The following is a 13,552-nucleotide window of genomic DNA, read 5'->3' as shown; positions in this document are numbered from 1 at the left end:
CAATATAAGCATTTTAATTTATAATTTTTTTTACCTTTTTATTTGCCTTAAATATTTGTGTATCATTTATCTATTGCTGCATAGTAATCCATCCCCAAACATTGAGACTTAAGATAATTCTTTATGTGCACCCAGTTATAGAGTGGTAATTTGGAAAGGCCTCAGCTGGATGGCTTGTGTTTCTCATGGTAATGATGGGCTCATCCATGTTTGCATGGTCACTTGGTAAATCAGGTGAGGGATGGCTGGAACTAGATGGCATTACTCACCTTTTGATGGTTGGCTAGGATGTTTAGGGCAAGAGAACCGTGTGTCTCCTGTCATCAAGCAGGTTAGCTGCTACTTCATGTGGTAGCTGGATCCCAGAAACAATTAGAAGGTAAATCTCAGTGTACAAGCACTTTCCAAGACTCTAATTGTATCACATGTGCCACCACAGTGATACCATCGAAAGTTATCAGGCTAAGCACAGAATCATTATGAAAAGACTGTTCACAGTGGTATAGATTCCGGGAGGCATGATTTGTTGGCAGCTCTTATTGTAATAATCTACCATATTTGCGTAGTAAGCTGTATTTTTTTGAAGCTACACATATTCCAACAGTATTTCAAGACTATCTTGAATATTCACAGTAACCACAAAAGTAATAACAATAATAACACAGGGCACTTGCTGTAGCCAGTGAGCTATGCAGATTTAAAAACATTATTTCTAATCTTTATAATAATTCTGTGTTGGATTGAACTGTGGTCAACTGTGACACCCAGCTGAACTGAATCAGCATGGTGCTGGATGTGAAAGGCTCACCTGAGGATTGCTGTCAGCAGCATAACTTGAGGGGAAGAGGGTATGCTTTTGATTCTCTTCGAGAAGCATGTCACGCTGGTTTTCCTAATATTGGCTGTTCTTATCTTTGGAGGAGCTTTGGACCTCATTGTCGCTGACGATGGCAGTGTTTTGCTTTTGGGATGATTCTGATCTGTACTTTGAGCATCACTTCCTGGCTCTGGAGGGGAGAATGATATACTGTTGATTTTCCTAGAGAAACTTGTTACTCTGGGTTTCCTGATTTTTTTTTTTTTTTTGGTACGGAGGATGGAACTCATGACCTCTCGATTGCCAGGCAGGCACTTACGCCTCTGAGCTAAATCCCCAGCCATTCTGGGTTTCCTCATATAAATTCAGCTGTTCTCATCTTTGGAGGAGCTCAAGTCTTCACTGTCACTGAAAATGAACTATAGGTCTTTTGTGGGGAGCTCTGATCTTTACTTTGAGCATCACTTCCCGGCTGCAATGCAGATCTCTCAGCCTGCTGGCACAAATAGTTCATTCTGCTGATACAGACTTTCTAGCTTCCATCACTGGCCTTTGGGCCTTCCCAATGCAGATCGTTGATACAGACTTGCATGAGACGTTGTTGTGGGCTTTAGGCCTCCAGCTGGACTCACGGAAGACATTGCCATGGGTTCTAGGTCTTCAGCTTGACTTGTGGAATACAGTGCCATGGGATCCAAGGTCCTCCACTGGATTCTTTGGGGCTGTAGTGTGTGGACAGATCTGCACTCTTTTGCATTTGACTCTTCAGTGAATGTTACTTAAAATTTTCTAAATTATCTTATCCTGTATTAGATCTTTGCCCTTATAAACCCTGACCGTAACATTTTCATAAGGCAAGAATGAAAATCTCTGATTAATACGTGAGAGATGTTCAGGTGTGATAAATATCTTACCCCATATAACACACAATGTGGCTTAAAATTGTCACATAGCTCATAGATAACACTGGGGTTCTGTTTATAGAGTACATAGACCAGAACCAGTACCCAGTAGGTGTAGGCACTGTGCTAGTTATTTAGTAGGGAGTAATAAGCAAAATAGACAACTTTCTGATTGATGACCCCACTGAGTTGGACTACTCTTATTTATGTTATGTGACTGGTTTGGCTCTGTAGTTTAACCTGCATCCTCTATAAAGTTTATTACCTTTATTTCCTATTGTAACCCCAAGAAATCTCATTATTTGGAATAGATGGCCTCTTCACTGACCAACAGATGTATGTGTTTTGATTTCTGAGGCATTATCCATGCCTTTTCTCCCCATCCAAGTACTAACCAGGCCTGACCCTGCTTAGCTTCCACATCCTTTCTTCCTTCTCACTTGCCAGTTGACATTCTCCTTCAGATGCCTGTATCATTCCATTTTTCTGGAGAACATGGACCGTGTAGCAGCTCCTTATTGTTTCCTGCCTCAGAGGATCTGCCTTTTTTCTGAAATCTTACAGCATCAATTTAATACCTGAATTATATGTGATTGTGTTATTATTACAATGTGTCTTATCTTTATCTTAATTGTAATTACTATGAAAGCAAGGTCTTACTTTTTTCTGTGATTTTTGCCCAGCTCTCCTAAAACACAATAGATTTTTATATAAGTAATTATATAGTATAATTTTGTATAAGATAAGTAATAATGTAGAAAGAGTTTTCTGTTTTCATCTGAAATTGGATTTGGGGCCTGCCAAGATGAGAAAGTCATTAATTTTATTTTCTTTTTCCCACTATTGCTGAAGTTCATCCTAGTTTGAGTCAAGGTATTACATGGCCCTGATAATCTCGTTTGATAGTGAGAAAACTTTTTCTTTTAGCTGTAAAAGATATAATACACAAAAGTAAGATTTTCATAATTATTACCTCTCTTGTCTTAACAGATAAAAAGCCTGAAATCACTGTCAGTCATTCCAGTTGTGAAAGCCAGAGTAGTATCACAGAGCAGATTCCAACGCCAACTCAGAACACCTTCTCTGCTTCTTCTGCTAGGAGAGTGAGTACTCTGGAATTAATTTAGGTATTACATTTCTGCATAGCACAATAACACATATAGAAATGCTTCAATGATACCTTCTTATAAAACAATAAAGATACATTTTTCCTGTCTTGGTTTGCACCATTACAAAATACTACATATTATGCCCCCAGTTCTGGAGACTGGGGCGTCTCGAATCTATGTACTGGTGGATTTGGTTCTTTGCAAAACCTCTCTTCCTGGCTCGAAGAGGGTGCTTTCTTGTTGCTTTCTACCATGGTAGAGAGAGACAGAGCTCTGATACCTCTTTTTCCTCTTGTAAGGTTACCAGACTTGGTGGATTAGTGCTTACCCCGCTGATGTTGTTTAACTTTCATAACCTAGTTCCTCGTAGGTCCCTTTTCCAAATGAAGACACACTGTGGGTTAGGGCTTCAACATCTGAGTTTTGGAGGGCACAACCATCAGTCCATGGTATTGCCCCCCAAACCTTATACAACCATCACCAAATAACTTGGCCACAAATATATTAAAACCATATAGGGTAGTATAGTCTGGAATCAATGAAATTTTGTCATTTGCCTGTTTTTCTCATTTCTAAAGTTAAGATAACTAGGTATAAAGTTTAAACTGACCTAGGAGAATATACAAAATCCAGGTTTAATTGTTTTGATGACTATTCTCTTTCAACTTCTTATTAAAACTTTATTTTCATGAGTAAAGTCTTTATACTTTCATGGATACAGGGAAGAAATAGAAAGAACTTGTCAAAATACCAAAGGCATTTCCTGCTCCAGCAGGTTGCTGAGAACCCATAGGCGAGGAAGACAAAGTTAAATGGTGACCCTAGTTTCTCGAAGTATGAAATTAATTTCCAGGTTAAGAACAGATCTAGGAGATTTAGCTCAGCGACATAAGCGCCTGTCTTGCAAGTACACAGTCGTGAGTTTGATCTCTGGCACACACATACACAAAACGACAACAACCAGATCTGAATTCTTTGGAATGAAGTGGTTGAAAAGTGCAATAATTTTTTAGATGTTAAGCTTTAACATCTTAAGTTCTTTGTGAATTGGAAAGATGGGCTAATGGAATCCTTGTGGAAATGAGGAATTACTTTTTTTTGCTTGTTTATTCTTAGAAGGATTGAGCTAATTTCAGGTAGAATGCAGTCCTTGCTTGATATCTAGTCATTTTCTTGGATCTCATTTATTGCCACTACCTACAGATGTGAACAGACATCCTGTTTAAAAAGAAAAATACTAAATTTAAAAACATAAACACATACATAATAGTTATTCCACTTTGCCAGAATAATGCTAGGGAAGAGAAAAGGATTCCTCTTGGAGTCAGGTATTTTGTAAAAGGGAGGGAACACCTAAGTGTCTATATTCTGATGCTTGATGAGAAGAAAAATCTGCCAGATGAAGTGATGTAACACATTGTAGCATTTTCACTAGACAAGGCAGAGTAGATGGTTGGTATTGGAAGAATAACTGAAGCTTTCTTGCAAAAGTCCACACACCCTATGAAGGGGCTGTTTGTTATTGATGCTTCAAAGACCAGTTATACCCCAAAGTGGTCCCTGGCTAGTGCTAATTTATGGTGTTTCCTTGGTTTATAATTAAAGACAGTGTAAACTTTCCACAATGCTAGCTAGGTCGCTCACTTTCTCACCTGCTCACCCCCTCCCTCCTGCTCTTCTACCCTTCCTCCCAATTAACTCTGGGCCTTGCATATGCTATGTAGGTGCTCTACCACTGTGCTCTTCCCACTCTTGAAGCTTTCTTTTCTGATACTCTTTCTTTTCAATGAAATGACTGTGATGGTATGTTGTTCATCTTTTTTTGAAGATGTTCTCTGTAACCATAATAATAATAATAAATAAAAAACCTTGAGTTCTAAATTTTTTCTTAAATTTTGTGTTCAGGGAAATCTAAAGGTCTTAGAACTACTGCCCAACATCAAATAAGTTACTTCTTAAGATTAGCAATTAGAATTTGTGTGGAGTGGCCTGAGGTATTTTTTATTAGTGTTAATTTAAATCAATTTATCTTACATAGTAACTTCGCACATAATTTGTATTTTAGCTTAGCTTGCTTTCTCAGATTCCACATATTTTAGGGAGGAATTAAGCTCATTAACATCAGTTTACAATTTAGCATGTTGAGACCTAGAGAAACAAAGTATCTTATTTCTGGTTATCCAATAATGCAGGAACAGATACCCCTCCAGAATACAGCTTGTGGTGCTCCAGGTCAGTACTAATTGAATAAGGACAGCAAATAGTATTTTATTTCTCAGAGCAAGTCTGTTAGGTAGCACCGTAAAAAGAATCTGAGGCTATTTCTGGCTTAGGAAGAAAGACCCTTGAGGAGTGATCGGGGTTGCTAGGTGAGCAGGGCATGTTGTCAGAAAGCCTGCTTGGTTTTATTCTTTTTAATGTTGCCTCACTAAACCTGGTTAAGTGTGGAAAAAACAACTAGGTTGAAACAATGAATCATTAGGGCTTTTCTTTTTTTCTCTTTTAGTTCTCCTCTAGTCTTTTTAACAAGACAGAAGAGGCTAAAGATGAATCTCCCTCTTCATGGAGATTGGGACTCAGAAAAACTGGCAGCCACAACATGCTGAGTGAAGTGGCCAATTCCAGGGATGCTTTAAGGGACCGAAGCTCCTCCATCTACCGCTCCTCTTCAAGCCCTCGGATCTCTGCTCTACTGGACAACAAAGATAAGGTACAGTTTGGGGTGCCAAGGCAGTTTTGTTATACTTATTAAAGCAAAATACCCAACACCTACAAATTTGAGGAGGAAAGGTTTATTTTAACTCACAGTTTGTAGAGGTTTTAGGCCATGTTTGACTAGCTCCAAGACAGGATAGCAAGGCAGAGAAGCAGCGAGACTTCCTTCTTCTTTCACTTTTTATTCCATCCAGGCTATAAGCCTATTTGTTGATGCCACCCACACTCAGCATGAATCTTCCCTCTTCAGGAAGTGCAATATCCACATGTGGTCCAGTCACTCCCAAAGCCCCACCTGGGAGCACATCTAGATATAAACCGCGTTTATGAAAACTCAATCTTGAGAACAAACAAAATAGTTTCTAGTCCCTAAGTTTGTTGTATTAAGTGCAAAGTCTTTAAAGGGAGACAGGCACATTGATAACTCAATCAAGTAGTTGTTTGCTTGGCCAAAACAGAAAAAAAATAAATAAATAAGGTTTAAATATATTTTTCCTTTCGGTTTACCTTATGTTCAATTGTATTTAACCTCTTATATAAAGCAAAACTGGATATGAAAAATTTGGATGTGACCCAATAGTTCTTTTAAACCAATACAGAAATTTATTCCTTTGATGTTTAGGAGCAAAGTTTCTTAGTTGGGCTTTGAATCCTAATGAAGCTTAGGTGCATTAGCATTTAGTTAAAGATTTTAAACTTTTAATTTTTTTATTCATAGAAGTACAATCACAAATGATTCATCTCTGTATTCATTTGGTTTCAGACTTTGTAAAGCTTGTTTGAGTCTCTGGGTCAGGTCTCTCTTGTCATAGGCCTCATGGTCTATCTTTTTAAAGAAATTTTCATTATTATATATTTGCAGTACATAATGATTGTGTTCATTAGGGTCTTGCTCTGTCTGGCATTTCTCAAAACTACTGGAAGAAGTGAGGCTTATTAATTGGATTTACATCTCCAACATATTTATTGTGCAGGTCCCAAAGGAAGCTACATTTCAAGAAAAGATGTTGGAGACTAAATCGGGCTTATTTCATCGAGAGCATTAGAGTAGAGCCCTCTGTGACTATTCAAAGGTTTCTGCTTTCTTGGTAGGGCTGCTTTGCTTTTGGAAACAGGGTCTTACTATGTAGCCCAGGCTGGCTTTGGACTCGTGGCAGTCCTCTTGCCTCAACCTCCCAAATGCTGGGATTATAGGCATGCACCACTGTAGGGTTGCTGCTTTGTGTAATTTGTGCATTTTCTCTATATTGGATCATCTGACTTTCACCATGAGAGTTATTTCCCTATATAAGGGATTTTAATGGAGCAAACGTAGGAATAAGCCTTTGGAAGTATTTTTTGTAATAACACTCAAAATGGGATTAGTGTTGAATCCAGATATAATATTATTTTGGGGCTGGGGGTTTAGCTCAGCGGCATAAGCACCTGCCTTGCAAGCAGGCGGTCGTGAGTTCGATCCCCGGTACCGATAAAAATGAAAAAGACAAAAAAAAAATAATAATAATAATATTATTTTGGGCATATTAAGTTCTGCTTCTTTATGCAAAATGATGTATATTGTATCGCTATGGTTTACTTATTTTTATTTTACAGGAAAGAGAAAACAAAGGCTATTTTAGTTTGCTGGCACCCCGGAGGCTCAGTAGTACAAGTGACATTGAAGAAAAAGAAAACAGGTAATCCTACTACAAACTGAAACATGTTCCCCTCTATCTCTTCTGATGTAGTGATCTCCTATCTGTTCCCTCTCTGCCTTTTTTCCCTAGATGTCCTTAGAACATTATGAATTTTTTGTTGCTTTTGCTTAGAATACCTCCCAGTCCTGATTCTCTTGCTTTCCAATTCTTCATCCATCAAATTCTGACTTAAATATCGTGGCCCATCCAAGTGTGGGTTAATTTTAGTCCACAGCAGGCTTGGTAAAGGTAGGGTCTGTGTCTGTGTGGTTTCTCAAGGACCTCTAGTGCCTGGCATACTGTCTACTGCATAGTAAATGTAAACATAAGTACCTGAGTTGATGAACTTCTCATTTGCAAGTAGGTAAAATTTAAAGCTTCCTTATTAGTTAGACTAAATATAGAGATTGTGAAGTATTGGTGCATCGCAGGGTGCAGCCTAATCTAGAACCTTCTCGAAGTTGGTCTTCCAGCCTGCCTTCTTGCCAGCAAGTGGGATCATGCTAGATCCACAGTACCTCAGGTCCATTCTTAGAACTGCTGATTCAGAGGCTACATTCTGACAGAATTTCCTACATGATTCAAATGTACATTAAAGTTTGAGAACAGTTCTAGAGAACTTTGTGGAGCCTGGAGGCCCATGACCCAGCTAAGACCCTGAATTATCAATGGTTGATGTGACATTCTACTACTGTTCCTTCCTGGATGCTTTGTCATTTATAATGCTAAACAGGCCCCAAACAAGTCCTCCTTTCCTTTCCCCTTCTGTAGTAACCTCTTCCCATGGTGATAGCTTTTTGCGTCTCTCTTATCAACCCTTTCTCTACTTATAAGCAGCCTACAACTAGGGACTGATTACAGGGTGACTTTGGGTTTGTTTTGTTTTTGATTTTTTAAGACAGGGTCTCACTGCATAGTTAAGACTGGCCTTGAACTCACTATGCAGTTGAGGCTGGCCTAGATAGAACTCTTGGCAGTCCTCCTGCCTCAACCTCCTGAGTGCCGGGATTAAAAGCGTGTGCTACCACGCCCAACTTTCAAGGTGCTTTTTAAACAAGAAACAAAAATAACTTCTCAGTACAAAAACATAAAGATTTTGACTTGAGAAATTTGGTACCTATTGAAATTAGTAGACTTTGAAGTTGCTAGAAGAAATCAGACAATATTATCCCGTCTATATAAAAATGTATACAAAAGGGCTGGGTATTTAGCTCAGCGGCATAAGCGCCTGCCTTGCAAGCAGGCAGTCCTGAGTTCAATCCCCGGGACCGAAAAAAAACGAAAAAGACAACAACAACAAAAAATGTATACAAAAGGTACAATCAGTCAGAAAATATATGTTTCTTGAACGATGTTACAATTTGCTACTGGCCGTTCTCTTCCTGTTGTATTATACTATGAACAAAATGGATAGTGGAAATTGGTGCTTTGTTTTTCTTCACACTGTACAGAGAGTCAGCTGTGAATCTGGTGAGAAGTGGCTCCTACACAAGGCAGCCGTGGAGGGATGAAACAAAGGGGAGTGAAAGCCCGCAGACAGCGACTTCTTCCACCTATGTGTCAATCTATTTGAAAAGGTACCAGGTGCAGAGGGGCAGGGGACCATTTTCCTTCACTCTGGCCATGGGAATCTGGGTAATAATTGCATGCCTTTTAATATCTAATTAGTACTGCACAAATGAATCAACAAATGAATTGCCTTTAGGTTTCTTGGAATTAACATCTTGACTAATTTAAAATTAAACTTAATTTGTTCTTTTAATAACTGAATTAATCTAATTCCAAATTCTTATCACAAACCTGACTTACACTCCTTCCTCTCAGTTATAGTAAAATCTTTCATCAGAAGTAACTTCTAGTAATCTCGGGGTAAGACTGAACTTAAAACATCCTTGTCCAAATAGCTGGCTATCCTTTTACTAAAACTACCTCAGTTTCTATTTTAAGTTAACAGTTTTGTGGGAGGAAGGGAGGGACACTATAGGATGGGGAGGGGTGGGAAATGGGAACAGTTTTCTGTTGCATTAAATACATTTCATATTGAAGCCTATTAATTTAGGGACTTGAGTTATTTTTTTTTATGACTTTAATGGCCCTCAGATCCATCAAGATGTGAAACTCGCAAGTTTGATGCAGAGAAGGTACATGGGTTTCCTTCTTTTCTCATCTGTATTCCCTATTCTGCAGTTATTTTCTTTGCCATGTACTACCCAGCAAACAAAGCACCTTTACCAGAACCATTAAGTTATAAGATACACTTAATGTTTTAGTTAGAACTTTGCTGCTGATGTGGAAGAATCCTTTTCATTGCTTACTTTCAATTCTTTCTTCACTTCACTTAACCCCTCAAAACTGCCTCTTCATGTCTTCCATTGTTAGGTTTTCTAGATGACTGGTTGGCTACTTTAGAGGCAGGCTTTGGCCGTAGACTGTATGAGCAGATTAACTGTTTACCATCAAAACTTATTTCCACTTGATAGGAAAAGTCTTGTCAAATAGTTAATGTTTGAACATGGAAATAATAAGCTATAAAAGAAACAAATACTATTGCCTTTTAATGTTCTACAGGTATATCCTGTAAGAAAGGCTCAACTTTGAAAGTAGCTAAGTATAGTTCAGTGACCTCATTGGCTCTTCATTATACAAACTAAATGCTTTTGGCTTTACGAGGCTATCAGCTATTTGTCTTAAAGGTGAAAGATTTGATTTACCTAAATACATTACTATTCTTTACATTGGAATCTAAGACAAGAAAACAGTGTTCTAGATATAGGCAGGAGAAAGCTGCATTTAATTTCTAGGCATGGAGTTATTTTGTGGCAAGATATTTGATTTTTATCACCCAAACTGTCAGCAGATAAGCTGAGTGGCATTTGGTTTGATAGATGTAGTCTGGTAAAGCTATGGTAAAGAGAGCAAGGGAGGGCTACCTCTATTTAGGATGGCTTAATTATGTGACACTTTTTGAGCAAATATCTACAGTTTGTTTCAAAGTGAGAATTCCCAAAGCTCATCTTCTATAATCCTAAAGTACTTTTTGATTTTATAAAATCTTATCATCTTTTCAAGAAGAAAAATTATACACTTTCATCTTTTTAAAAAAGGAAGTACAAATATGACTTTTTCCCCCAACTGTGCCCAGTGTACCTTCTATTTTCTGTCATCTCTTACCTGTAGGCAGGTAAGGAATTCATTTCAAATGGCCTAGTAAAGTACCTCTTTCCTAGAGAAGGCTTTGGGGGTTTGTTTTGATCACACTCTCAAATATGTCATTACTATGATAGGAAATGTATTTTAAAAATTGGACCCAAAATTTTTGCTGCAGTTGGGATGGTTCTTCTGTTTTCAGTTGAAACAAAGAAAAGTTGCCTTTTATTGCTCATACAAATGGTCTTCTAGACTTAAAACTTTACTCCCAAAGGTACTTTTTGCTTTAAGCTAAACAACTGTGATCTGGTCAGTAGGGTATTTATTTCACAGAGCTTCTTGACTCCTCCACTTCTTAATTTTAAATCTCTAAAATATCTCTAAATTCTTTGTTGTTACTTTGGCTTTTGCAGTGCTGCTTCTATATCCAATAGGCATTTGGGGTTGCATGGGTTTTTTTTTTTGTTTTTTTTTTTGCCTTTGCTTGTTGGGATTTATTGTTTTCTAATAAGAATTATTCTATTTCCTTTCTTAGCTTCTACCTTATCATATATTCTACTTTACCGATTTCTCTTGTTAAATATCATTTCTCCTCCTTCCCTTCTCTGGGTGATTAACCAAGCTTGCTGCCAGTGACCTGGCTCCAGCTAGAGTTGGTCACTCCACTTCCCAATCATCATACCATCTCTTTGTTCTACATTACGTTAAGTGCACAATCAGGGTGGGAAGGTGGTACTGGGAAATGGTGGGTAAACAGCATGTCCTGAAGAAAGTGACTGTGTGCTGTTTTGCAGTGCTTCATTTGGTAGAAGTAGTGACCCCACAACTCCCTACATTTCAACCAATCGCAATTCACCTCCTGCTACCTCACCCATTACCATTGGTTCATCTACCTCTCGGGGCAGCCAGTGGCAACCTGCCTCTTGCTCTGCACCAATCAGTGCATCAGTACAACATGGCAGGTAAGGCTTCTTGGAGCCATTCCAGTTGCATTCATCCAAATTAATGCCTCTGGGAGCACTTTTGGGATTAGAAACAGAGGTTTGGGCACTCTAGAACCAAGTTTGAATTCCCATGAAAATGTCCCTAAGTTAATGAAGGTGCTTTGGTTTTCATTAATCAGTCAACAATTACTTATTGAATAACATAGAATATGTATCATTGTACTTGGTGTTCAGGAGTCAACTTAGCATTGTTGATTTCATCTCCTTAACATGCTTAACAGTTGTGATAACTAAGGGGCAAACCTGTTGTAGAAAATTAAATATTAAAAATACTTCCTATGTTTTACTTATGTAGATTTTCTACTGATCATAGGTAGAGATCTCATGTACCTAGTCATTTTGGAAGGTGGCATGGAGACTCAAATTACAAGGAAAGCTAACGCATGTTCCAAAAGCCTCTTGCAGCTTTCTGCCAATGAAAATATTTTTCTGGGAATACTGTGGGAAGAGAAAGATTTGTGTTTGCCTAACTTGTGTACTGGGAGCAGTATGCGTGGTTCCTAGTTCATCTGCAGGTAGCACGGGCAGAGTCTCACTGTGAAAGTACAGCAGGACTTTAATTACAGTTTTAACTCTGGTTTTTATTCCTTTTCATGTGGTCAGAGGTCTTTTTGTTTTGGGGTATGGCTTTGTTGATCTTATCCCTACAGTTGACACAAAGAAAACCAAAAAAATGTTTATGATGGTATTGTTGCACAAACACCAATTATGGTGGTGCTTGATTGATATTTGTCTATCTACTAGATTTCTTCCCTAAAAGAAGGGATCATTGATTTGTCCAGGAAAGACAAGTTCGTGATGGATTATTATTAATAACACTATAATTATGTAGAAATTAATTGTATTATAATCCAGTTACTTCTGAGGAAGGACAAGCTTATGACAGATTATTAGTCAGAAATGTATTTTATCAGTTCTAGATGAACTGATAAAAACTGAAACTGAGTAAAAAGAAATACAGCTCTCATTTGTTGAATCCTGTTGTGCAACAGGCATCAAGTTAGGTACTATACAAAAATTACATTGAGATTTGCGTTACTTGTAAGTAATAGTAAATCCACATATGATAAAAAAATTTTTATTGTACTTAAAGTTCAGAAATAGAGCTCCACAATAGCTCTACGATCATTAAAGGATCCAGTTTTCTCAGTTTTCCTGCACTATAATCTTAATAGTAGACTTTTATTTCATGGTCCAACTGTTACAGCTCTAGCCATCCAGGCTGCATTCTAGTCAGAAAGCACAAGCAAGGGAAGAACAGGCCAAAGGGGAGTGCCTCTCACCTGGGAATTTTCTCAGGAGTACTTCTTTTCTTTTATTCCTCCCTTTTGAATATTGCCAGCATTTGGGGACACTTTTTAACTCTGGATTTTTAATAGGTGCACTGATCCCTTCAATAATGCAGAGTTTTATTAGGAAGAAAGAGACAATAGATATGGGTAGACAATTAGCTGCTTCAGATACATGTATATTACTTAGAGTCTCAGAAAGCACTTTGCAGGGACCAGGAATATAGTTCAGTGGCACAGCACCTACCTGACAAGCATGAGGTTGTGGTTCGATTACCAGTACCAAAAAAGCACTCCCCATTGTATGAAGTATTCCTCTTATAGGGGCGGTAACTGAGGCCCAAAGTCTAGTCACTAGTCCAAGCTAGTGAGGAGTAGGCAGGATTGAATCCAAATTTGACCATTCAGGCTCCTACCTATTTTGTCACTACTTTGTTTCTACTGAATTTATATTGTATTCTAGGCACTACATTAGGTGTTCTACATACATTATTTAATTTCCATAAGAACCCTGAATGTTAGGATATTGTTTTCCCTATTTTACAGGTAAAGAGATTAGAGAGTTAAATTGGCTTAAATTTAATTCCAAGCGGTTCTACATTTATTCTCCAATATACAGCCTGTTATCCCTGCTCACAGTTTATACTGTTGTGTTTCTACCAGTCTGCTTGTAGAATCATAATACATTTTAGGCTGGGAAACACAGCTCAATAGTAGAGCACTTGGCTATCAAGTATGAGGGCTTGAGATTGATCTCTGCTACATAATAAAAAGAAATTATACATTTCAAATAGTAAAAACCCTATTGTAAAATCAAACAAAGCCAAAACTGTGGCGTTTCAACAGCTTAGGAAATTGTAGAGAGACCAAAATGGTATTAAACTAAAATTTTT

The 13,552-nt window shown here is 38.0% G+C and overlaps 1 protein-coding gene across 13 annotated transcripts in view; it reads left to right on the top strand.

Annotated features, from left to right (window-relative positions):
* The window catches only part of Ppp1r12b (protein phosphatase 1 regulatory subunit 12B), a 235,775-nt gene that overhangs the window by 89,185 nt on the left and 133,038 nt on the right, over window positions 1-13,552 (top strand). For 9 of the 13 annotated variants that reach the window (XR_010044527.1, XM_063240119.1, XM_063240120.1 and 6 more), the window contains 5 exons: window positions 2,710-2,822; window positions 5,335-5,538; window positions 7,137-7,219; window positions 8,671-8,796; window positions 11,161-11,328. Coding sequence is in view for 12 of the 13 variants with exons in the window: in XM_063240119.1 (XP_063096189.1) it covers window positions 2,710-2,822; window positions 5,335-5,538; window positions 7,137-7,219; window positions 8,671-8,796; window positions 11,161-11,328 (694 nt within the window). In the remaining variant the exon portion in view is untranslated. Of the gene's footprint in view, window positions 1-2,709; window positions 2,823-5,334; window positions 5,539-7,136; window positions 7,220-8,670; window positions 8,797-9,319; window positions 9,361-11,160; window positions 11,329-13,552 lie in introns of those variants that run through there. The other 4 variants (XM_003474831.4, XM_003474830.5, XM_063240123.1 and 1 more) reach the window with 3 other exon arrangements.

The sequence above is a fragment of the Cavia porcellus genome, unplaced genomic scaffold, assembly GCF_034190915.1.
Source record: "Cavia porcellus strain 051 isolate PalLab524CR breed Dunkin Hartley unplaced genomic scaffold, mCavPor4.1 scaffold_29, whole genome shotgun sequence".
Lineage (NCBI taxonomy): Eukaryota > Metazoa > Chordata > Mammalia > Rodentia > Caviidae > Cavia > Cavia porcellus.
Note: the sequence above shows the minus strand (reverse complement) of the source record. Positions and strands in the feature narration are given on the sequence as shown.